We start from the raw sequence: 26,905 nt of genomic DNA, 5'->3' as shown, positions 1-26,905 counted from the left end.
GTTAAGTATCCCCTCTAGGGGAGCCGGCCAATTCTATACAAGTTCCAGAATGGTACCTCCAAGAAAGCAACACATTCTACGATGTGTGCTAAGAAAAGGCATGCCAAGAATATTGCAGCATATACAATATTATACACAAAGTAGCACTTAACTCAGTGTGCCGTTCAAGTTTACAAAAGTTTCTCATTACCTGCCTACATAAATTGCATTTTATGTATTTCCAAATTCCAAATATTGGCCAATTTCCATACAAATCCAAAAAGCGTCGCAACAAACGACCTTACCAAGCATAGGTCTCCAGATTCTAACTGCCAAGTTCTGAGTGACCAAACGTCATTTTTAGAATACTCACGCCAAAAATGTTCCAAGTCAGGAGTGGTAAGCAGTTGGAGGAGTCAAATCAGGAAGACCAGAAATATACTGGGCTGCAGAGACAGAATCTCAGTTTTAGGGTACCTTTTTACCAGAATCCTGTTCTGTCCTCCTCAGTAGATTCCTGTCTCCCATCAAGATCACTCCCTGGGATAGCCACTTCTCTGATGAGCCTCACAGAGGGCACCATTTGTAGAAATCAAACCCTTCTCAGGGGCTTCACTGATAGACCTGGTCCTTTTAAACCAACAAAGAAGAGATTGGCACAGAAGCTGTAATATAAAAGACATCTTTTTATTTAACCTCAGAAGAGGGAAAAATGCGTCATACAGTATTCTCAAATCACTGTAGGAGACATTTCTAAGGAGTACAGAGAACAGGGGCCTTATATACCCACACAGGGGCTAAAAAGAAGGTGGTACAAGTACACATGAGAAGAGTTATACACATAGATGGTCATACAGAAACTGCACAGTCGACAAGTAGGAGGAGTAATAAGTTGCTGACATCAGTTAGAACAGCCTGACAGTTCTATACTTAGGAACAGGTGCATTCTACTAGCTAGACACTTCTGAGCATGTGCAAGACTCTGGAAGAGGGAAACAGCAAATGGCCAGCACATAGCTAACTAAAATGGCTGCCAAGTACAAAATGGCTTTCAGCTCATGCTAAGAGATTAATGCAATCTTTAACAGTCTAACATTGGACATCACAGGTTAGGTGTGAGTAGAGACAACAAGCGCTGTGCTGACACTTCTTTACATCTCTTCAAGGACCACATGTCCCATAATGCAAAGGAAAACTGCATCTCTTGAGTCTCTGCTCACAACTGATCGGGAGGAGTTTTCGATCTATGTAACAAGTTTACCAGGCAGCTTAAGTTCCTATGCCAGGGCTGAGTATCTGACCAGTTCTGTGTTTTAACTTTGCATTCTGGAGCTTGTAGTTCGGAATTTTGTGAGGCACCAAAAAGAGTACAAATAATAGAAAGACATTGTCATTTACAACACCATTACTTGTTTGTTTTTTTGATCAGCCGACGCATGAAAGTCCATGAGACTTTTTTGATGAACCAACAATCATGATCAAAAGCTATGCAGTAGCATAAGCGTGATGAAAACAGGAAATTATGTGAGTTACAAGTAGCCCAGGAGATGGTATCTATACAAGATTACAATCATATAATAAAAATTCAGCATGGTCTAGTTTCATGTCCTCTTAATATTTAGATCTGTTGCTGACAAAATGTAATATGTGGTGGAGAAAGATCAGTGTCAATGCATATTCAGTGCTTGTTTACCTCGATGACGCCCCCTTTGGCTTTTGCTTTCACAACGCTATGCTTTGATTTAATAGAACGGGTTTAATTTATTGGCTTTCATGGAACGCGACGAAGGACTTAGTCTTCTCAGAACACTTTATAAAAGATTGGTTCTGACATACTGTCAAATTAACTAGCAGTTTTAGAACAAGCATTTGCAATGCAATAGGTCTCGCATTACTGAATGTTTGAGCTATTTGTGTTGCATTATTATTATTAGCAATGCCAATAGCTCAAACTTTAATAATGCGAGACCTATTGCATTGCAAATGCTTGTTTTTTATTAACATTGCTTCTATTGTTCTTACTTGAAACTTCTCTTCTGCCATGTGTACCATGCAAGCAGTTTCACCACCTCCAGCTTTCCTAGACACACCAGGAGAACCACCTGTCAAATGGGATGTCTGGTGCGATGCATTCAAAACATATTTAGGTGCAATTGGAGCTTTAAGGTTTGCTGCTGAAAGAAAGAAATTTTTACTCCTTCACTGAATACTATTCGAGATGTATCCCTAATTATGCTTCAATTGTTCGACCCATTAGCAATATGCTTAAGCTAGGAGTCAAATTTGATTGGTCTGAGGAGTGTGATCGTGCGTTCAATGTAGTCAAGTCTTCTTTGTAGAACAGTGAGGCTCTGACCCCATTTGACCCTGATTTGCCCTGCTGTATAACCGTAGATGCCAGACATGTGGGTTTAGTTGCCATCCTCACACAAAATTGTGGAGACAGAGAAAACACTGTTGCTCTTGCATCTAGGGTGCTGAGGAACGCTGAGGTCCAATATTCTGCCTTTGAAAAGGAATTACGTGCTTGTTTATGGGCCATTGAAAAGTTTTGTCCCTATGTGTGGGGAAGACATTTCAAACTAGTTACAGACCACAAACCCCTTGTTTCCATTCTTGGTTCTGGTCCCAGTAAGTGTTGCACACCCAGGATAACAAGGATGGTTAGCAAGCTGCTTCAATACCAATTTGATGTTTCACACATTCCTGGCGGCAGATATGGTAGGCCAGATCTTCTTTCCTATTTCCCTCAAAACAGTGATGGATGTGAAGGTACTGGCTTTCAAGAAATGTGTGACGAAGATGTTGTAGATTGCTTTGTTGGAAAGGTAAAGGATGCCAACAAGGGGTTTTGTTTGAGAAATACTATTTCCATATATTTCTCAAAATCTTAATTGGTAGATGTATGTGAGTAAATTAACACCAAAAAAGAAATCAATCAATTGATCTAATCATCAGATATGAACAACAAACACGGGGATTCTGTTTTGTGAATTAAACACAAGTCTTTTATGTATATTAATCAAAAATAGAAAGGAGTACAAGCACAATAATAATTTGAGCAATATTTCATGAGCAAGAGGGTTCAATCATATCCACATATCTTCAAAAAACATCTATTCCATCATGATAAGGACAGAGACCAATCTCGTTATTGAGAGCATAATCAGCTGTACATAATGAATAATCTGAGAAATAGATGATATAGTCGACGTTTCGGTCTTGGGTGGTGTCAATCCGTCAGACCATCTTCAGGACAATTATTGCATAACAAAGACTCTTTCTGAATCTTTTAGCAGTATCACGATGTTTGTTTAAAATCGTGATCTGGATGTTTTGCGTTAGTGCGGATAGTCTTCAAAATATCTGTCCGCCAGATTGTTTAAGTGCGAAGAAGATTTTTTTCGTGTGATTTCACAGTATATCTTTTCCGTGCCAATCGGAAATGGGTGGGAGTCCGTCCAAGTCCGGAGCGCTTTGTGGCTGCCATGGACATATCTGATCTGGCTGTTGGGTCGGAAGAGGGTTGGAGAGCAGCCTTGTTAGAGGATAGTCTTCTTCAATAAGTGTGTGTATTAGTCAAAGAAGGCTGGCCTAGGGAAAAGGGATTGTCTCCTCTCTTGCAGCCCTATCGGAAAGTTAAGTCTGAAATCTCTTTAGAGGATGGTGTACTCATGAGATGTGACAAGCTTATACCTCCTCACTCTATTAGGTCCACCATTGACAAAAAAGCTCACGAGGGACATTTAGGTGTCACGCTCACCAAATGTTGCGTTCATCAGGACTTCTGGTGGCTGAGCATGGATACAGAGATTGGTGTGCTGGTGGAAAATGTGTTCTGTGTTTAGCTCGGCTGAGAAAACCTTTAAGGTTTCCACTCCTACCCTTTCACCCATTGAATGTCCTTCTGGTCCCTGGGTAAAGGTAGGAGTCGACATCATGGGTCCATACGAGGTATTACCTTTGGGTAAGAAGTATATTCTAGCTTTGATGGACTATGCATCTAAATGGCCTGAGATTAATGTTGTCAAGGAAGCTAGCTCTACAAGCGTTACTGCTTTCTTGAAGGAAGTTTTTCTGAGGGAAGGGTTTCCTCAGTTCCTTGTCTGAGATAATGGAACTCAATTTCTTAGTGAAGAATTTGAATTTTTCCTGACTTCCAGTGGTGTGAAACATTTAAAAAGTTTTCTCTATCACCCACAAATGAATGGTCTCATAGAAAGAATGAATCGGGTGGTGGGTGAGTGTGTTAAGTGGGCGGTGAGTGGTAACCATAATGTTATAAAGTCTTTAGAAAGCATGCTTTGGTTTTATAGGACCACTCCTCACTCATCTACCAAGGTTTCTCCGTTTGAGCTTCTAAGGGATAGGAGGGCCAATACTTGTTTCAGGCCTGGATGAATAAGCAAATGGTTACAATTAGAGTCCAATGTCCATTCCCTTATGGAAATTGTCAAGTTTAATTCTGATTGTGTGCAGAGTAAACAAAAGGTATGGTTTGACAAAAACAAAAGTGTCAAAGTTGTTCGCCTTAATGTGGGTGATTTTGTTTGTATCAAGATTCCTGTGCATACCAAGAAAGGGAAGTGTAAATATGGTGAACCTATCAAAGTTATCAAGATCGGTAACAATGCAGTTCAAGTGGAAGGTGGTCATTGGTGGAACCTGTCTAAAATAGTTAAGACAAGGTCCAGACCGTTGTTAAATGACCAAGATGAGCTTGTTCCACCTGTTCCTTTTGAACGTAGAAGGAGTTCCAGAGTCATCGTTACTCCTAAAAGGTATTGTGAATACGTTTGTTTTGCATTTTATTTCTTAGCTATATTTTCTGGTGTATCTTGTTTTTTTCTGTTCTTTTCTTCATTTTCCATTTCTGTTTGTTTGTTGGAGAAAGGGAGGTATGCTGTATTCTACTATGTTGCTCTGCTGATGCTGTGATATCACAGTGTGAGGTGCATGTTAAGAATGTTATGGTTTAAAGAAGGAACTCTGTAACTGCACTGGCTATTTCTTGTCCGTACAGGCAGGTGATCAATTGCTGTGTAGTCTACTCTTCAATAAACTCACTCTTCACCCAGATTGCCTTAGAGTGAATTACTACACTATTTAACCAACATTATTGCAGCACCAGCTGAGGTGAGTACAGCTGAGAGTTACAGAATCAGGCTGACTTGAATCAAACATTCCCAACAATACTATCAGAATTCACACAGACCTGTCAGCGCGGCCATGACTAGGCCTGCAGCACGCACCAGAGGAAGTCAGAACCTATTGCAATGATCATCTGATCCTGCCTCTGCAATGACTGTGTGAACAGTCTCACTGTCCAGTGAACGCCAGCGTGCGTGATCAACAAGACACCTATATAATTGTTGCGGCGTGGCGGGAAGCGCAAACTAAAGAAACATAATTGTCGCTCGTCCTCTCGCGCACTCAGAGAGAGTTATGGATACACTGTTTATGCAATCACATGACCCGACCATGTAACGTGAATGCCGTGTCTCGGCCGGCCCGTAGCAGCTGGGCTAATAATGAATGCTCATTGGTGCAGCCAGCGCAGTAAGGCGCCACCAGGTCGGCACGACACTCCTGACCTGCCAATCAAGAACAAACTTTGCACACTTGAAACCAATCACACACTCTGCCAGAGCAGCATGCGGTCCCCAGTCCGAGCTACTTACTCTTCAGGAGTCACAAGTATTTGGCCAGGGCGGCGATTTTGGTCCCACTTGACTCTTCTTCTGCACTGGCGTTGATGTCAAGAAGGCGCTACAAGTGGGTGACGTTGCATTTTAGTGCTGTGATGTGGACCACCACACTAAAATGCGTTTGTATAATGCCTGATGCGTGGTACTTGGCAGGACTGATTCTATGAAGTCTCACGTTCACACTGGCCCTCTCACGACACCAGGGTCAGAGTGTTTGAAACTCTCCTGTTGTGCTACCTCACTTAATTCAGGCAACACAGCAGGTTTTAATGAGGGGGTGGGTGAATCAACCTCTGCACATACACCTCTGTAGCATGAAAATTAAAGACTTGCTAGGCTAGGATATATATATATATATCAGAAAAGCCATTGACAGAGTCTCTCTCTCTCTCGGAAAAGCCATTGACAGAGAAATAGGACTAAATGTTGGCACTGCACTGCTGACCGGTGACAATATTTAGTCCTGTTTCAATGTCAGTGGCTTTCCCGGTTTTTAGGTCACGCTGAGCCAGCACATGCGCTGCACTGCGAGACATTTACTGTGTGGGTTTTCAAAGTGCTGCCACAGGCTTTTGGTGGCCTGAAACTTGCGTGCAGGCGAGCGTGCACGTGTGCGCAGCCGCCATCTGTCTTTCCTCCATCACACAACTCCCGCTTCTCCCCCTCCCCCACCACAGATCGCTTCGCTTGCCGCGCTTGATCGCAATCACTTTCACTTTTGCGGGCCGCGCGGCCGTGTCACTTTCACGGCCGCGCGGCCTATGCTTGTTAACTTTGAGCGCGAGGCGTGCGCACTTGTCTTCCCCTGCCACCTATTTCTTTTTTTCCATTGACCAGGTGCAATAACTCAAACGTTTTTTTAACCGTTACTCTCAATGTGATCTTGTGATATTTTTGTCTAAGCGAAGAACATCTGTGTGCATTTATGTGTGAGTGGCGTTTTATGTCTGGCCAGTCTTTAAGGACATTGTAGAACGTTTGGCTGACCTTAGCTGAAGTTTTATTGTGACACCTATACGGGTCGAGAAATGCAATATCACATATTCCCTCAAAATATGTAATTCCCCATTACCAGTTGAAGCCCCCATGACAGTGACTCCATGGTGGGGAAATAAAGAACATTTTAATAGACAGCAGTGGGGGTCTCCCTGGCATATGTCAACATGACAGATGTGAAGTCGCCCTACGCCCGACCTCCGCCTCCTGCCAATCACCTTCCTCGTGGCCACTCTGACCCCTGTGGTCTTAAATATTCACAGCCTCATTTGGTGAGGGCCTGTGGAGATGCGAGGAGAGTGCAATTTAAGTGACACAAACCACAGTACGGCAGCACAACAGAGAGACTGACTGTCATAGCCATGGCCATAAAACCAGACGAACGGTTTCCGGCAGGCTGGCTGTCTTGTTAGGAATAGTCATCTCCAAGTTAAGGCTTTAATTCAATCCACAACAGCAAAAAGAAACACAAATCTTGTATGTAACTTTTTAGCGTGTTCAGCCTATATTGTGTACCTGTAACTGTATATATGTAACTTGTTAGCACGTTTAGTCTATCTTGTTTACCTTGTGAAACTTACCTGGTTCTTTTGTAAAGCGCTCTGACACCTTTGGGTAAAGAGCGCTCTATATAAAACTGCATTAAATAAAATAAATAAATAAAAAATGTACTTCATGATTTGTGTAGCTTGTCTCGCCAGTTAACTATTCCTGATGTTTCTCCACGCAAGTCTACAAAGCTCAGTTGCCTCGGCCATGCACAAAAGGAATGACTTTGTTCTCGTTTCTACCTAATACAACTCTAGGGTTGGGGGTTGACCGGATGCTGGGAATGGGCGCTGACATAGACCTCCTCTTTGTCTCACACACAAGCCTGGGTAATGCAAGCACTAACGGTAAAGGGGTACAGGGCATCAGTGGTATGGTGTAATAATATCACAGTCACAATATTGTATGGCATAAATACCGTGTCCTAATTATTGCTGGCAAAATTGCCGCCCATGTTAGAGTAAATATCTTTAGCTAATGGAAGATATTTTTACAAGCGATATTTATTACACAATATTTATGTAGAATCGTTTTTCTCCAAAGGGTTTTCGTACACACAATTGATGCTGCATCATTTTAACAATGTACTCCTGCCCTTGTGGCGCAAATTATACTTCCAGACACTTACACTCAGCAGAGAAACCTAAAGGTATGTTCATTTTAGATACACAGCCTTATGGTGAGAACCTCTACGCGGGAACCAGGGTTCTCACGTCTGATGACACAAACTCACTTCATTGGGCACCTCTTTGACAGCCAGCAAGCACATAGATATAGTTGCACATTCGTTACCCTGTTGCTGGTCACTACCTGAGTTTCTAAAAGAAGCTTGCCGAAAGCAGGCACTGGTGAACATGGAGAGACTTTCATGGTAATGTGTTGTCTTGTCAGGTGATTTGCGTGGTATAACTGTATACTATGGTTTAATTTTTTCACACTTTTGTATACACACATTTACGTTTGCCTATCACGTTTATTTTTATTCAAATAATTTCTTCGGGATTATTCAGAAGTAAAATCAACTTTTATGTTGGAATATGTATCATATACAGAAGAAAATCAGTTAAAATGGTAACATATTGTAATTTATCAACATAGCATTTATTCTTTGAAAATGTATTATGCAAACCGTAAGATCCTGAATTATTACTTGAGGGACAGCAATGTATTTACTGTTACATAGGTAGTAGTCTAATGCCTTGTTAGATAAGCACAGTTTCACTGTTCTAACTAGGGCTTACTCCTTATAGTAACTATGCCACACTATTGATGGTCGTTTCCCCAGAGAAATACGAGTAAAGTGTGTAAGTACCACCAAAACAACTTTAATGCAACAAAAAAACATAACTGGACATCCCGGACTGATTTAGTAAAATGAAGGCATTGATAGGAGTAAAACAAGATCAGAAATTGATAGGGGATTGTAGTGTCCGTGCATGGACACTTTCTAGTGTTCCAACCCTGTGTACTACACTGTACACCCACCCACCACAGACGTCACTGTGTCAGGTGACGCTGTCAATAAAAAGGCCGAGCGCACGTGCTCGTGGCCATTACCCACTACCCCAACTAAGTGTCAGCGTCTGTCATTTCCACCCAGCATGCGGGCCTAGTGCCCAACATTACAATGGCGACGAGGCGGGTACTTCACCCCGCGTGTGCAGCCCCCGTCTGCGCAACGAAAAAACAAAGAGGGAGAGAGGACTGCCCCCAGTGAGGACACCCCCTGTGCATGAAGGCGCGATGCGCCGAGAAGCCTGCAGGGCGAGGCGGAGCCCACAGCATGTCCCGTAGTGACCGGGAGCCTACCCCGCACCAATAGAGCCAGCAGTGCCAGGGAGAGGGATGCGATCGTCGCAGCGGAGCCCACCCGCATCGACCGCGACGCTGTGACCCTGCAGGAGGAGCTCGGGTGCCCACCCCGACCCCGTCGAGCCTGCCGCCGTGCCCGGTGGTGAGGAGCGGACCGATCTGAGCCCACCCGCATCGGCCGCGACCCGGCAAGTGGCAGCGATCCACACGGAGCCCACTCGCGTGGAAGAAGAGGCCCGCCGGCCAAAAGGTGAGGATCCGCGAGAGTGAAACGGAAAGGTCCGGCCAGCGGGAGCCCACCCCGTGTCTGCGGGCTGAAGGTGAGGCACTGAAGGGACAAGCAAAGCGACCTGTGCCCGTAGCGTAAAGATGCTAAATAACCAGACCCCGGGTGCAGCGCGAACCTTCCCCACCCCACGCGACATGTGAGGAGCGAGACGGGGATGGAGGAGGCGAGAAGCAGACTGTCCCAAGGGTAAACTGCCCGGAGCGAAGGAAGCTCGTAGCCTCTGGTGGCAGCCCCTGCTCGATCCACCCCCCCGCGCAGCGTGTGAGTTCGTGAGACGCTGTTGCGGTGGGGGCCGAAGCAAGGAGGCGAGCTCTGGATTGAGGCTGCCGTGTCTGCGGCTGTATATCGGGGCGGAAGAAGCGAAAACGAGGCGGAGCCCACCCGCGCAGGAGGAGCGGCGTGGAAAGCGAACCAGCGGGTGCCTACCCCGCATTGGGACGAACATGCCGGCACCCCCTCCCTGCCGCGCGAAGACTGCAAGAAGCTGCCGCGGGCAGGGAGGGTGATCGTGAAGCTAAGGAATGGCCGCCCCCACCTCGCAGGACCCCAGCGGCACGAAAAGAACTGCAGGCAAGCGGCCAGTGTCGCCAAAGGTAAACCACAACATGTGCGCGAGGGCACTGCCTGCCACTATGCCCCATGGAGTGATGCCTCGTCCCAGAGCAGCCCACTGACAAAGCCTGTGCCCTCCTGCCTCCAAAAGAAAGAAAAGTAAAGAGACTTACCTGCTGTCTGGCCCCGTGTCCTGCTCCCGGTGCTCTGCTGTGGCTCCAGCTCTCCTACTCACCGGTAAAGCCTGAAAGTGAAAGAGAACAAGAAAAGAAGAGATCGGAGTGGCACGTTTGCCACTACAAGCCAAAGAAGAAAGAAGAGATCGGAGTGGCACGTTTGTCACTACAAGCCAAAGAAGAAAGAAGAGATCTGAGTGGCACAGTTGCCACTGCGAGAAGAAGGAGAAGAAGTCAGAGTGACTCGACACCCTCACAGAGAAAATAACCGAGGAAAGAGAGAGGAGCGTGGCAAGACTACTCACACCCCGAAGATAAGGAAGGCGACAAGTGTCAGAACACTGTGCGTAAGTCCTGAGAACACCCGTGGCACGGAGAGAAGACCATCTGCTTGACGATGCTTTCAGCACACCTGGGATCTGCAGAGGTGAGCAGGCCGGACCGTTCGGAACATCCACCTTTGGGGTCACACGGACACTGGACAACGCCAGCCGTGGTGACTCAGGGGCAAAGGCCTCAGGGATGCCAGTGAGAGAGCATCCCCGCGACGAGAGATGGTCATCAGCCGCCCTCCAGCAAAGGTCCCAGGAGGATGAAGACATCGCGCGCGAAGACAGGAGCCAACAACTACCCTCCAGGTCTGACTGCGGAATCTGAGGTGAGACTTGTCGTCTCCTCCGCACCCGCACTTATCGGCATGGGAGTAACACGATACAGGACACTCAACCCAGGACAGATCTGATGAAGAGGGCCTCAGTGATATCCTGTGGCAGGGGAACACCTGCGAGAGGGGCATCATGGTGAGAGGGGTGTCTTTGCAAACAATCCGTCTTTTGCCAAAACAGAACACACGCCACACATGAAGAAGAGGACAGGACTGAAAGATGAACGGCAACGTCTAGCGGTGAACCACAAGAACTCAGACTGCGTTTGTCGCCATGGAAGTAAAGTGAAGAAAAGACTGTGAGGACAACTTCAAGGCAGAGTCGTCAACAGACTGGATCCATCGAGCACCCATGGCTGGTGCCACAGTAAACTGGTGGTCTCCGCGACAGGAAGAACATCGGCTGGGACCCCAAGCAGCGGAGGCGTAAGAGACTCTACAGAAGTTTTGGTCACTGTCTTACATATGTATGGGTTTTCTTTCTCCCACAGGTTGAACTTTGACTTTGGGTTTTTGTCATTAAAAATTGGGAGGGATGTAGTCTCCGTGCTGTTTCAACCCTGTGTACTACACTGTACACCCACCCACCACAGACGTCACTGTGTCAGGTGACGCTGTCAATAAAAAGGCCGAGCGCACGTGCTCGTGGCCATTACCCACTACCCCAACTAAGTGTCAGCGTCTGTCATTTCCACCCAGCATGCAGGCCTAGTGCCCAACATTACAGGGGATCAGGATATTATAATTTCTTAAGAAAACATTAAAACACCCATTAGAACAATGGGGGTTAATAAAGGTCAGTTAGGCTATGTACATTGCCAAGCGGAGCCCGCAGAGGTCCTCTAAAGCAACAAGCATTGGCATAGCCAATAGGTCTCACCTTTGGGACCTTATAAGTGTTTAGTTATCCAGCACAATCTCCTTGGTGCAACAACATCAAGTGTTGCATGGCTAAACACTTATAAGGTCCCAAAGGCGAGACCTATTGGCTATGCCATTGCTTGTTTAATTGGAAAATCTGCCCACCCTACTTCAAATGGGTGTGGTAAGTTCTTCCAGTAAATACATTATTTACAAGCAGGTCTTTGTGTCATTTAATGTGACTCTCTGGGATGGAAATACTTGCATTACCTAAAAGCACTTCGATTCTTCTAATTCTATTGGCTATTTGAACACGCAGTACGTGCATTTCCAATCAGGCAATGCGAAGACCACCTTGCGCTTGGGTCCTGGGAGAGAAGGCTAGACGTGCTGTAATACGCATGCGCTTTCCTTTTCTTTTCGGCTCCAGGTCTACAAGCAGCCGCAGAGGTGAGTGTATCCAGCTTCATCTATTGAATAGGCGGGCTCCTTAAGCCGCCAGAATTCCCGAGTATGCTAGGGGACATATTACGCTGCCGCTTGTTCTTTTATTTTCTCAAACGGACGCGAGGTTTGGGTCCTCTGCTGGAGTAGGCTGTTGGCTCCTGGGTTAGAGACGAGTACCCTCTCTGCGCCAAAAAATCCCGCCCTTCCGCTCTCGCAAACGGATATGATTATTCTTATGGTCACGTACTGGTCGAGTGGGATACTGTGCTGGAAGGGTCCGGCGGGGGGGGGGGGGGGGGGGGTCGCAGTTAAATGGGGTCATGGTGTTTGAAACGGGGGCAAGGAAGAGTGAGGGTTCCTGCATGGAAACTTACGTGCACTTTGCCGCAACCATGCAAATGCAGAGCTGAATAACATATAATGTCGATTGAGCATCCTTGCATTTACATAATGTATTTTCTAGGTATGGTAACTTAGAACTAAAATAAACGTGATCCGAATTAAGGATCAGTATACATTTTATGGCGCAAGATAATTGGGCTGTCAATTTGTTAGTGTATTTTACACGTGCGTTGACATCAGTATTGTTCACTTGTACCCCGGGGAGTAATCGACGAGCAGTTCTTTATTGGCCATTTACATCTAGATCTAGTTGCATGTTTTTTAGTGTGGTTATGAAACTGGTTTGCGCCTATTGACACTTGTGCATCGGGCATGTACAGAATGCTTGATGTAGTGGCCCTATTTTTCTTATGTGGGGCATTGAAGGCCTATTTCCAACGGGTGCACACAATCATCTGCGCTTGGACTAATGCCGGAGTTTTACCACAATTAGTGGTACATTGGTAGGGCAACAGTAAGCCAGTGGACTAATGCGCTGAACCAGCAGATGGCTTAGGGAAGAGATGCCTCTGTACAAGGCCGTTTCTAGGTGTTTTGCTGCCCTAGGCGAGAATTGAAAAATGCCGCCCCCTCCCTTTTTACTACCATTACTCTCTCCCCCTGTCACCCAGGCTAGACGGATTAATGCATTAGATATAAAAGAACTTGTATTAAACATTAAAATACTAAGAAGATCTTAAAACTGATTGTGTGGATGGCATGATGCCGTTCCTATGCATTATTCATTGTAAATCTTGCATAAACATCACATGTTTCAACATCCATTTTAGATCATCACATTGCATACAGGTGGGCCAATACTTGAACCATGTTGCCTGTACGTAACTGCTTTATTCTATTAACTGAAAGTGCCACAACTCAAGTATTGAAATATCACACGCAGGAACACTGCATACAAGGAGTACTGCACATAAACAACCTAAAACATGGCAATTAACTTCAGTTTTAAATCTGTAACAGGCACAATTCTAGGTTCACCTCTCCCTACTACCTTCAGTTGTAGCCATAGCTGATGCTCCTCAACAACACCTTGTTAGCTGCCCCAAAAATTAAGTGACAGTCCGCTGACTCATGGACACCGCCACAGACAGGCACTGGGCAAAACTCAGCCTCTCCGGCAGTCCCTGTGAGCCAGTAGCCATGGTGCTGTAATCTATTAAAGTCTAATCAACCCCAATAAAAATTATGATTACCCCGAAAGCGGTCCGTGCTACCTGCCCAGCCCTGCAAGGGTGCTCAGCGAGGGCTGCAGGACACTGGAAGATTTATAGGTAGGTGCTCAGAAACACTAGGATGGGAACGGAAGAGGTAGCTAAGAAACACGAAGTGCAGGAGAGAGAAATGCAAGGTGCTGAGAAACATGGGTTCCTAATATGAGCAGTCTAGAAACACGTGCTGGGCATAGGAAGGAGCTGAGGACATTAGGCAAAAGTCAGAGTATCCTCCGGTGCATGATCGGATGCAGAATTAAGGGCAAAGGGCTGTTCGTAAACAGAGAATAGTTCACAAGAACTGGGTAACTGTGTACATGACAGACTGTATTTTGCTACGGGAGGTGGGAGGCTAAATGTTTTCAAGAAGAAAGTATGAACAGGTGATGGATGGATAGAAAACTAAATAATCTTTAAGAAGACGGACACATGAGAAAAAAGGAGTCGCTGCGAGTATCGAAAGTCTGGCTGGAATCAAGAATTTCTACAACAAGGAGATTTTAAAAGCTAATCCATGGTGGTGAGGCATTAAGGCTCTTTTTGGGGTGGGGAGGGGCAGAGCTTCCCGCTGATGCCTGCTTCCCCATAAACTCAGTGTTTTGGGGTGCATTCTGCTAGCTAACAGCTAAAGGCAAAGGCGCTCCTATTCCTTCTATTAGCCCTCCCAGTTAATTGTGATACTGACATTAACCTTTTGGGATAGAGAAAATTTATATTACTACTCAAAATGTCAATTTCTTTGGTAGTGGTGCTTACATAAAATGGGCGAACGTAGTTACTGACTGCCTGTATTGCCGTCCCCATTCAGCTCTTTCCATTGAAAACTGGCGGAGCTATCGTTAGTGCAGTAGGCACAGTGGCACCGAGATCCGGGGATGTGAGGGTTCGCTGCATCCCAGGTTATGGCTGCCCCTTTGCTATCTAAATGGCTGCATATTTTCCTTACTTGTCTTAAGGCCTATGGTGCCCCGCTGACAAACGCATTATTTCAGAGTAAATCGACCATCTGAGAAAGGAAGGTGGGCCAGTGATCTAGTATCCAAGTTATTGGTCTAGCTTCCAGACTAATTAAAATAGGGCCTAACTGTTAGAATTCAAACATGCACCTTTCAGCAGCAGTCACAATCTGTGGGTGCTCCAAAAATAACAAAGGTTAGCACTTAAGGACAAGCACCAAATCTGATCATTTTTGGAGGGCCCACCTTTGTAGGACTGATCGGTTAAAATGCGTTATGCAGAGATAACGGGTAGTACCCATGGTTGGCACTTTCATTTATAACGGGTGTCCCTGCTCCTTGGCTACTAAAGCACTCCAAGCAGCTATTAGTATCTGGGAATTCTGAGGTGCAAGCAGGGCCGGACTGGCCTTGCGGGCACCAGGCAATTCCCCAGTCCGCCGCACGGGTGGGGGTCGGTATTGGGCCCCTGAGGGCCGTTTTCGTTACTGGGTCTCGGCCCTGTAACAAAATTGTCTGAAAACCGGCCGCCGCAAAGAGCTCGGCGGCACCCCCAAGCCCCGGGGGGGGGGGGGGGCGGCTGAGGATTTTGCCAGGGCCGGTTTTGGTTCCTAGTCCGGCCCTGGGTGCAAGGGAGGAAGTCAGTGGGTTTAAGTCAATCAGTGGTGCATGTGCGCATGTATCATTATTTCAACATTACTGCTCGACTCACGGACAAAAAAATAATTATACCCTGGTCCCCCCCCCCCTTCCCGCACAGATCACACCACCAGCCTTAGTACCGCCTTGTCTTCATTTGTAACCTCTCATGGGGACTGGCCTGTTCTGTAAGTACTATTTTCTTTAATGAGTTTTTCCTACTGCATGCAGGCACGACATGCTTTCCTGCAACTTCAGGGCAGCCGGGACAATGGGGACACTTTGAATAGGTCTCGCATTTACATGAGTTTAAGCTATTGGCATTGTAAATAACTGCCTTTTATTTGTGTTAATTAGCAAAACATAAAAGGCATTGTCATTTACAATGCCAAAAGCTTAAACTCTCGCAAACACGAGACCTATTGCAAATACTTTGCGAGCCGTGCTGTATTGGAGTATGTACTTGAAGCCCCGCCCACACCCCTTCCATATTTGTCATTGGCTTGTCATTGTCCTTCGTAAATGCTGGCTTCTGATTCGTTATTAGGCTTGTTAGTCCCTCGTTAGTATCGCCTTGTCTCATTTGTAACCTCCCATGAGGACTGGCCCTTCTACTTCGGTTGTTACATGGTACGTTTTCTTTAGTCTGTAAGCACTACTTTCTTTAATGAGTTTCTCTTACTGCAGGAGGGTCTCTCGTGTGCAGTTGTGACCACCGGCTTGTTTATTTAACTCGTAGCAAACAGGGAGCTCTTCAGGGGCCATGGGAGACAGAAGGGGGCAACTCAGGGATGCCCTCAAGCATTTGGAATGCAATAGGTCTCGCATTTGTGAGTTTAAGCTATTGGCATTGTAAATGACTGCCTTTTTTATTTGTTTTAAAACCAAAATATAAATGAGGCATTGTCATTTACAATGCCAATAGTTCAAACATCGCGTAAATGTGAGACCTATTGCATTGCAGGTGCTTGTTTTTAACTGCTACCTGCCAGACAGCTCAAGCAGTCTGGTTTTGAAAGACCTATTGTGAATTTACCAAGAACTTAGTGGGTTTAAGGCCTGCCTGTTGCTTACCTTTATTTTACTTTGTCACTTATCTGGGTGCTTCCAATTCAATGGCTTTTCCTTGTTCCATTGTTGTTTTTCTCCCTCATCCGGAGCATGTTTCTTTTTTTTCTTAATACATAATCTTTAATTATCTCATTTGTAAAGAAAAAAGGAGAGGAAGCGAGGGAGAAAGGAAAGAATGGCAGAGAAAAACAGGACAAGGAAAGGAAAATAAGAGAAGCAGAGACAAAGGAAATTGGAAGAAAAAGCAGTGAAATGACAAAGGAAGTAGAACAGAAGGAACATGAGACAAAGGAAAAAATGTGAGCGAGAAGAGAGTGGGAAGGAACATGAGAAAATGGGAGGATAGAGTACAAAAAACTAAAATAGAGACGGACAAACGATAGAGGAAGCAAAGGAAAAACAAAGTACATAAAGCAAATACAACAAAAAGATGAAGAAAGAAGAAACTAAGAGGTAAAGAAGGAGAAATCAAAGGTTTAAAAAAATAATAAACAGGACAATAAGACAGGAGGGAGAAAATTTAAACAAAAGAAAATGATTGAAAGAAAGTAACAAAAAAGAAAAGCAGAGAACAGGAAGATAAAAAGAGAATGAAGTAAATAATGGGAAATGACGGGAAAGGTAGAGGTAAAAAGTAGAGAATTTTCAGAAGTGGGCAGGCTGCATCACCCTGAGTTTACAAGCCCTCCCAGAAACTAGGACCGGGTTTTAAATGGCTTCCTTATCAGGCGGTCAGCAGAATATTCTCAAGCCTGCTAATTGGCAATTATCGTGTGTGGGATACTCTGTGGTAGCAGCGAGCTACTGGTAGTTCGCAATCCACCTGTTTGAGTCCCCAGGGTTAAGCACTGCATGTGTGTTTTCCAGTTCTTTCCCAGGTGTGCTTCTCCCTCTTAACAATAACATGCTGCTGTCTCCTCCAGAGTGCCCCCTCAGATGGCACTGCGTACATTTCACTCCCACCCCTTTTTTTTTTTTTTTTTTTTTGGACCTCTTTAGAAGGCTTTAGTAAAGCAAATGAGTCATAAAGGTGAAGCCTATTTGCTTTTGCCAGTGCTTGTTTACATTGTGTGAAGCAGGTTCCGGAAAACATGCCGTAATCAGAGAAGTTTTGTGCTAGTTTGACACTGCGGTCTACATAGCCCTGTTGGTGACGTGCAAAATCCATCAGAATATTGCAATAAATTACCAAACCTAAACTTATTAAAACATGTATGTTCTCAGTTTATCTGCCTCTGTGCAGTGTTGCTGCTAGAGAGACTTTTGTTTGTGGTCAAAATTTCTCTCGCCTTACTTCGATGTTGTACTTTCCAATTTCAGTCAATTGAATGCAGTAAATCTGTTTGTGATCTGATAACCACACATCACATTTTCTTGGGGAGGAGGGCAGCTACTTTAAATTGGGGTGTAAAAGTGGCTCTATGATAATGTTTGTGTTCTGTTTCAGATGTTGATGCCCAAGAAGAACCGAATCTCTATCTATGAGCTCCTGTTCAAGGAGGGAGTGATGGTGGCTAAGAAAGATGTCCATATGCCCAAGCATCCGGAGCTGGCTGACAAGAATGTCCCCAACCTACATGTCATGAAGGCCATGCAGGTACATTGAGAGTTGATGAAAATGGCTTGGAATTGATCACGTTTGGTTTAAAATGTCATGGGATTTGATTTTCTGTAGTGTTCATGTGGTTGGAGCCATTTTCGTTTTCGACCAGATGCAGAAGTCGATAAAGTATCTGATCAACGTTAGACACTGAATTGATCTTGCATCAGCAATTGGAGCTTTTAGTTTGAGATTCTTTATATTGGCCACAGTTGTCATTTCAGACAAGCACCTTATTTGTTTTATTTTTAATAGATTTCAGGAGCTGTGGTGTACATAAAGGCAGATTAGTTTATTGCTGCTTAGGTAAAATCTTTGAGATTGATGGGTTATTTAAGTGACTGAACCTTTTTTTCTTTCAGCCAATAAAATCTTGAGTGGGTTGCTGTGTGTTAACTGGCTATTCATGGAGTTCATGTCGGCCCCTCCTTGAAGGCATCTTGAATAGTATCTGATTAGTTTTCAAAGGCCGTTGCAGTTAATGCAAGTTAGTAGTACAACTGATCTTGACCACAGAGAACCTCTTAGAGGTTGTGGGACTAAGGGTGCGATCTTTTGGATCGCTTTAGGTTGTTTAGGGCATGACCATTTCAGCAGGATGTTGGGGTTTTTAACCAGGGATTGACGTGAAGACCAGGGCTATGGAATTTGAAACGGTGCACTTTTTGCATGTTTAGTCCATGGTGTGTAAGCTGGATAATTGTTAGAAATGAGGGGGCTCTGGTTGGCGTAGGTAAGTACCTAGTGACAAGCAGGGACCCTTTACTTCTAGTCAGGGCGAAGGATGGCTCTTTAGAATAACCCCTGCTCACTCTAGGTGCGTGGCGCGAGCCATCAAGGCTAAACTTCAGGGCGTACACAGTTAAGCATTTGTAATTATACACACAGTAAATACATTGCATGCACCACAAACGGACACCAGGCAGGTTTTATATAAAAAATAAGTATTTTATATCTCTATCTTTTATGCAGACTTAATACAAGACCCAGTAACGTTTGAAAGTTTGAGCCACGATATCTTAGTATTGCGGAAAGTTCTTTTAGTGCCGGCAACAAGGTGAACTGTGGGTCTCGGCACGCTTCGCGCTGAGACGGCGACCTGGTGGAACGTGTAGGGCGACAGGGAAAACAAACGTTGCGGACCCTGGATCCGATGCGAGCTCGCGGTCGAGTTCGTGTGACACAGTACCTTGTTTCTTTGTAAAGGCGGGTGCGGGACGACCAGCGGCTCTTCAGAAGGGCGAGGCGGCATCCGGTGCTCCCAAGCTCTACGGGGGGGGGGGGGGGGGGATCTGGTCCTTCCGGCTTACAGGGGGAGTGGTGTGTTCAGGTTGGGCAGGTGAGCAGAGCGGGGCAGCCAGGTACGTTTTCCACGTCCAGGCCGTCCGAGGCTTTTGGGATGCTCACAGCGCCAATTCTGGCGGGAGGGGGTGAAGGTGCGCTACGGGCGAGGTGACTGGGCAGCCCAGCACGGCGTAGAAAGAGCGGCTCGGGTCGAGCGAGGCTCTTCTCAAGGCAGGGGCGGCCAAGGAGGGGCTGATGAGCACTAGAGTCACGGCTCCGGAGAGGGAAGGAACACCACAGTCCAGCGGTAGGCGGGTGAAGGTCAGGATGAGCCCAATGGTCCTGGGGCTCAGTTCAGGGGGCAAGCTCGGTTCCAGGCCTTTGGAGATCGTTTTTGAAAGCACAAGGTTTTTGAAATAAAAATGGAGCAAGTCTTTAGTAAAGGGTTCTTCTTCTCTTCTTTGGCAGCAAGGTCACCACTGCAGGCCAGTCCCCCAGGATAGGGACAGTCTTACCCCGTACAGCTTTCCTGGCGCCTCCTCCTCAGGCAGAGATTCTTCTTGGTTCAAAGCGGATCTGATTTCTTAGGAGCAGGGCTCCTTTTATACACCATTTCTTTTGTTCTTCCAGGCCAGGGGGGCCCTTGCCTAGTTCAGTCCAGTTCTGGAGCACTTTGTTGATGCGATGCAGGCTTCTTCTTTCAGGGTGCAGGGCAGAGCCATCAGACGCTCCACATGGGGCGGAGCCAGCATTGTGGTGGCAGAGCACAGCCTATTCAGAGTCCAGGTGTACTCCTCCCACCCATCTACAGGCCAATATTTCTATTCACCACCAGGCTACCTAGCCCTGCCCATCTGGTTTTCCCCAGCCCTGTCACTCACACAAGCCAGACAGCAGATACACATCACGCAGAGGCGGGCTGAAATGGTTAGGCAAGCAAAGGCCAACTTTCTAAAAGTGGCATTTGCAAACGCAAAATATTAAAATAAACCTTACGAAAAGATGTACCTTATTATTCTGAGTTCAGGCATACTAAACTCGATTTTCCACCATATTCCCTGGGTCGGTTAGGATCATAGGATGTAACAATCTTAACCGCCCGTTCTGGCCTATGAGAACAGGGTAGCCTTACAATAGTGAAAAACGAAAATGGCTGTAATTCACTATTAGGACATGATACACACATCAGGGCTTGTCCTGCCTTATGCTACAATGCACCCTGCCCTTGGGCCTACCATAGGGGTGACTAACATGAAGTTAAGGGAAGGTTTAGGGACTGGCAAGTGGGTGCACTTGCCAGTCAGCATGTCAGTACCAGACTGCACGCAGGTTCTGCGATGGCAGACCCTAGACACATTTTACCAGGCCGCTTCTGTGGGTGGCACAACCAGTGCTGCAAGCCCACCAGCGGCATTTGTATTTACACGCCCTGGCACTCCTGGTGCACTTTACTGGGGTCTGACAGTAAACCAAATAAGCCAATTATGGAATCCAACCAACATAGCAATTTACAATGGGGAGAGCATATGCACTTTAGCACTGATCAGCAGTGGTAAAGTGCCCAGAGTCATAAAACAGCCAACAGGTCAGAAAAAATGCAGGAGGAAGGCAAAAAGTTTAGGGATGACCCTGCAAAAAGGGCCAAGTCCAACACTATAATATACTGGCCAAGTTTAAATGTAGGGGGCAATGAAAAGCTAGCAACGTTAGTATGCTTTGGACTTGTGTATGTTGCGGTTTTGATGGCATGCCATGAACTACGGATGGTAAACAGTCGGAGGGTGGCGCCTGTTGAAGTGGTAAATGAAGTCAGATCAGTTATATTTGCAAGTGCTTACCTGGCTTGTGAGCAGATTTGGATCTGTCATGGTGAAGGATAATTAATGCTGGATTGAGCATGAATCTGTACAGCCGTGAAATGAGATTGCATAGTGGTACCCAGTTGCACAGTCTGGCAAAGCAGTTCATCTGCTTTATAGATATTTATTATGTACACTAAAAGTGCCCGGTATCTGTTTGGTGGTAAATGGATTATTCTATGGACTGGTTGGTAGACTACACCTGTAAATTGAAAGCAGGATTAGTAAAATGATCTATTATGCATCTGCTACTTTTCAGTCTCTAAAATCACGTGGTTACGTGAAGGAGCAGTTTGCCTGGAGGCATTTCTACTGGTATCTGACCAATGAGGGCATCCAGTACCTAAGAGATTTCCTGCATCTGCCCCCTGAAATTGTACCAGCTACCCTGCGCAGAAGCCGCCCCGAGACTGGCAGACCAAGGCCCAAAGGTACAAAAATTGTGAATTACTAATTTCTTAAGTAATCTGGTATAAAAATATTATTTTGATTGGCTTTTCAGCTTAATACAGTGTATAACCATCATTCATATGGCACCTCATGCACAGTGTCCAAATGAGATAGGCAAAGCTTCATGCAAGTTCACGTTTACAATATCCCACTCTGTGGCCACCTTCATAATCTAGTACCTCTCTCCAGAAGGGCTCTATAATTAAACAATTCAACACGCCATGAAAGGAGTCTGACTGATGCGTTGCACCCTGTGGTCTTTCGGCGTGTACAAGCGTTCCAGGTGAGCCCGCAAAACATCATTTATAGTCACCTGGGAGGTGACAAGTTTATTTCCCTGGTCTCGCAGGGCCACATTGGGTTCCCAAGTTTCCTGTTAAGCGAGCCTGGCCAACATTGCCCCCTTCCTATCATCACCCTCTGCGTGTAGTCTGTCTATAAGCTGTCTAAGTGTATCTTTCCAGCCAAGATCAGCACTACAGGTCTGTCTCTATTCTTGGCTAAGGAAGAGTTTTTTTTCTATGGCTTTCATGAATTCACAAGAATTTACTGTTGTAGGCCAGGAGATAGTACTTCTAGAAAATATTTGTGTACTGCTTTTTCACATGAGCAAATCTGCAGGTGTAGATTTGCTCATGCGAAATTCTGTTGAGCGTTTACAAGTTCACTTTCCCTCCAACCACTTTTCTCCCATCCCTGGAAGAAGTTTTACTTTTGGAATTGTCAGAAGCAAATTTCCAACCTTTCTCAGTATGAGAACAGATGAGAGGTGATGGAGAAAACCCCTAAAACATGCAATTTAGTAGGTATGCACAGACTCAGAGGGGCATTTCAACCCTGGAACTATTGCTTGACGCTATCTCCAGCTCCGGTATATAAATCTGTGGAAAGATGGCAAAATAATGAAATTGAAGAGTTCAAACCCTATTATAGTATTAGTCCTGGCATAATCGGAAGGGCTAAATATCAGAGCTTTCATATGAGATTGCTGCCATTATTTTTCACTGCACTGTGGCACCTAACCGACATGTGGATTTCTTTACAGTGCAGGTAGATATATGAAGCAGCTTGTCAAATGGGCAAGTAGATACTTTATTAAATTCCACACCTCTGAAAACTGGCTCTCGAGAGGTACCCCACCCCTCGGAACATACCATGATGGCGAGTGTGCTGTTTTCGGAGTTCATTAATTTGTGAATCTCTCACAATGAAGGGAACGTTTGTCAATTTGAATCCAAGTTTTCAATTGTAGGAATCTAAACTGCATTCATGGATTACGAGCTTCCTGTGAATACAGACTAGACTTTGTGGGCATCCGTATTTTTTTTTATTGAAAATTAACTACTGGTGGAGTACCTGGCCCATTCAGAGCTGGCTGGTTCCCCTAGGGCCTTAAAGGCACTGAAGGTTTTTTTCAGTAAAGCTGTCTGCCTATATGCTTACTTGTTCTTTGTTTTTTATTTTTGAGAAGCATGACAAGACTGAAGAGGTTGCTGCATCTCCTGGATAGTTAAAAGATTTGTTGTGAAGATAGTTGAAGGAATTCACCCTAAAATGAGGTTGAAAAAGTAATTTGTCGGGGTAACAGGCCACGAATAGCAGAGTTGATACTTCGGATGCACATAGTTCACTCCGGGGGAGGAATATGACCCCGCATTCCAACTAGACATAGTATCTGACAGGATTCTAAGAACCCTACAAGGAACAAACGTAAAGAAACTGAATACTACACAACTTATACTAAACAACAAACATTTAACTTGCTGTTGTAAAGAAGCGGTTGGGTAGCATAAGGTGTGACAGGGTTGTGCAATTTCCATCCTCCCAGGCATGATTAATACATGTTTAATCAATTCAGTGAAAATTTCTATGATGGATAACTTTGTGTTCGCATTATTGTAGTACCATAACCATGGTATTTTGTGAGCTGTTGCCCAATAAGTTGATTCACTTTTTTTACTTTACTTTTTAGGTCTTGAAGGTGAGCGTCCTGCACGTCTCAACCGTGGTGAGGCGGATAGAGACACTTACAGACGCACTACTGCTCCTCGTAAGTTTTTCTGAATGATGTTTTTGTTCTTCATTGATTCTGCAGTCTTCATAAATTTATCAATGTATACATTCGGTGTAACCCATCTGCATCCAGATACGAGATGATAAATGTGATTACTTGAGTAGGTTCCTTAATTGGGTTTCAGTGATTGCTTAGTGCCGTTGTACGCTGCTTTAAATGTGAATTGCTTGGTTTGTGTGTGGGACACAATTACTTCTGGTTCTTTATATAACAAAAACTTGGACTTCAGGATCGCAGTGCCTTAGCTAGTAATGGGTAATTTTAGTTATGGTGCACACAGTTGCATTTGTTTAATTGCCATCGATGAGAAGTTACAAGTCTCGTATAGAATTGAGATGCCAGAATTTAGCGTGATGCTCTGGACCTCCTCGCTTGATGAAGCAGTCGTACCAGGTTTCTGGATTGATATTGGCGTGAAGAGTAAATGGGGTGTGCTTGAGGCAAGCCCCCTGGAAAAATACAGAGTAGCTTTGTATTTGGCTTAAGTGATCTTTTTGGTATGGGATGCAGTGATAAGTGGTGTTGCGAGATCTTTTCCTTGGGTGCTCTATTAAGATCGTTGGTATTAATGAGAATTCCTATTTTACAGCTGGTGCTGACAAAAAGGCAGAAGCTGGTGCTGGAGCTGCAACAGAGTTCCAGTTTGTAAGTATTTCTTCTGTGCCCCCTAATAAACTTCTGAGTCGTGGCCATGCTATGTTATAGTTAAATACACATAGAGGTGTATTTTTTAATTGGGGATTCTAATAATTCTCCCCTAGCCCTTTTCCTGCAATGACTGGCTTGTTAGCGGATGTAAATTCAGGTACTGGTCATGAAAAGCCTTCGTTCCTTAACCTGAAATACTGGCACTTTGACCTTCCAGCATGCATCGGCACCATTCATTTACCACAAAAGTAGAATCATTCTTTACTCCTGAGTGTTCTAGAACTATTTTTTTTTATTATTAAAACCATATATATCCACAGCTTTGTGTATACTAAAGAATTTACCCAAGCTTAAAATGCAGCAAATCTAGCTTTTAAATCCGTTGGGTCAAATAACCTTAAACAGATCTCGGAGCCTGCATTGCAGTGTTGCTAAGTACTAGGGATTAGTGCTGCAGGTAGTGCTATCCGCAGGGCATATATTGTCCCTTGATTGCTGTCCGAAGTCTTAATTGCAAAGAACTGGAGACTAACTTTGGCATCTATCCAGTTTCATCTTCCTCAGCAAACTACTTTATGGGAAGTTGGTAGTTTATTTCTTTGGGGCATTGAGATGATGTGCTTGGATCTGAGAAATTCCCTCTTTTCAAGTACTGATTCTGCTACTGTGTCCAATTGCACCTAGACTAGTGTCTCCCATGTAACTAGATTGCCATACCTGTGTTCCTCTTTAAGAGGCACTCTCGTTCCTGTGGCAAATAGAGTTAAGCAGTGTCCTATTGAGATACAAATCAATGTTAAAACTAAGCCAGATAAGGTTTTGGTCTAGTTACCATACTGTACTAAACTGCTTGAGATTGGCTTCTTGACGCATGGCATGGCTCCGCTCCTGCATGCATAAGCAAATGGGTGTATGCATGTTGTCTCCCCAGCCATTCAGCACAATAGAGCGGAGTCTGTCAGCTTCAAGTTTGAAGATTTCCCTCCTGGAACCTCCTTTTCCCCAGAGCCTTTTATCATGCGATGGGCCATTAAAAGTCCAGTGCCAATGGGCTTTTCCAAGATGCCAGGATTATCTCTTCTGGCTCTACCTGCTGACATTATGAGCAAACTGCGAGGTGTTTGACTTAGTGATAGGTAACTGACCACCGTTCAGACTTGAGTCTGGCTCAACGTTGCACCTTTAGTAACCCAGCTCACATCAGACTCCTTCCACCCTCTCAACCTCGATGTTCTTTTGTGAAATAAACATGTCCACTTCGCACAAACGATGAGCTTTTCATGTGAAAAGATGCGAGCATATACAAGGGACACTAGAAAACCCCAACTGTTGTAGGAAGGAAACCATCCATTTGTCAACCCAGCAGTCTCTAGAAATGGGTCTCAAAGCATTTTGGTCGTGAAGTTATGATCCCTTTTTACGTTGATGCCCATCTTTGCTTCATAATAGCCCTTAAATGCTTAGTGCTTTCCTCTTAACTTCAATGGGCTTGTGAGCTATTGGATTATGAACTGCCTGTCTCCGAATGCCTAGAATTTAAGAACGTCTAGAACATTGGGATTCCGTCATCCTCGGCTCGGCCTTACCAAGTAGATTGTCACTAATTTTTTTTTTTTTTAATGTTTTGAAAGTTGTCCTCTAGGTTGCGAAAAATAGGATTTCGGGATTCTTGTACTCTTCCTCTCTCTCTACCCCACCCCTAGGTTGTGGGGGTGTGCATGAGGGATGCAGTTTATTGTAGCTTTGTGTGGTGTGGATTGCCCCCTTAGAAAGCCTGGGTTTGCTGTATAGGAGTCTCCTTTAAACATTCATGAGTGCCTGCTTTGGGTTTTTGGGAGTGGCATTCGGTGCTCAGGTGGCTGTGGCTTCAGAGAGAATTCTAATTACTACATTTGTGGTTTGAAGTTTCCAGGGGTTCATTCTTTGTAATGACTTGTGGAAATCTGTATCTACATATGAATATAAGCAGATTTATGAGCAATGTAAGCATTCTGTACTGACAAGTTTTTGTTTTTTCTTTTGCTTGCAGCGCGGTGGATTTGGTCGTGGACGTGGCCAGCCTCCTCAATAAATTCTCTTTTGGATTTGTGTAAAATAAAGATTTTGAAAAACCAATGTCTGCTTTGTGAGATCTCTACTTCCTACCTTACAGTTTCGAGGGGGGGGGGGGGGATTTAGGATTTTCTGGATTAGGTACAAGTGGTTGAGATAAGACTATGCATTTGAAACAATGGCTATTTTTGCTTGAAACATTTTAAATTTGTTCAGGAGTATAAAGTTGTGCTTCTTGAGGCTTAAGTACACATTCAACCGTGGTTGGTACAGAAACCTAAGACTAGGATGGATATTTGCACATGGGTGTAAGGAACACCAAGGAGAGTTTATTATTTTTCTATTTGTCATTGCTGCTTGAATATTGTCATTTAGGGAATTTAAAGAGGCTGTTAGGTGAATGTTGCAAAGACGTCAAAAACCCAGATGGCATCAAGCAAACTTTTGAGAATCATTGTTGCTGACTGCTCAGTTGTATTGATGACTAATGTCTTGTTTTTTTTCTCTACATTGGATGGTCTGTCTGATCCATTTTAGGAGGACATGGGGCAGGCAGGTAATAAGAGCACCACAGCAATGAGTCCTGAGCGAATTGGCATCTGCTGTCCTGCTATGGCTCTGCAAAC

At 44.8% G+C, this 26,905-nt stretch overlaps 1 protein-coding gene across 1 annotated transcript; it reads left to right on the top strand.

Annotated features, from left to right (window-relative positions):
• The first annotated feature begins 11,901 nt into the window (after window positions 1-11,901).
• Window positions 11,902-26,342, top strand: LOC146871618 (small ribosomal subunit protein eS10-like). Its single transcript, XM_085651187.1, has 6 exons — window positions 11,902-12,036; window positions 17,760-17,909; window positions 21,315-21,486; window positions 23,478-23,555; window positions 24,169-24,224; window positions 26,257-26,342. The coding sequence occupies exons 2-6, from the start codon at window positions 17,760-17,762 to the stop codon at window positions 26,296-26,298; spliced, it is 498 nt and encodes a 165-aa protein (XP_085507313.1). The 5' UTR covers window positions 11,902-12,036; the 3' UTR covers window positions 26,299-26,342.
• Window positions 26,343-26,905: the final 563 nt, after the last annotated feature.

Source organism: Triturus cristatus, chromosome 1_1, assembly GCF_964204655.1.
Source record: "Triturus cristatus chromosome 1_1, aTriCri1.1, whole genome shotgun sequence".
In the NCBI taxonomy this organism is placed as follows: domain Eukaryota; kingdom Metazoa; phylum Chordata; class Amphibia; order Caudata; family Salamandridae; genus Triturus; species Triturus cristatus.
Note: the sequence above shows the minus strand (reverse complement) of the source record. Positions and strands in the feature narration are given on the sequence as shown.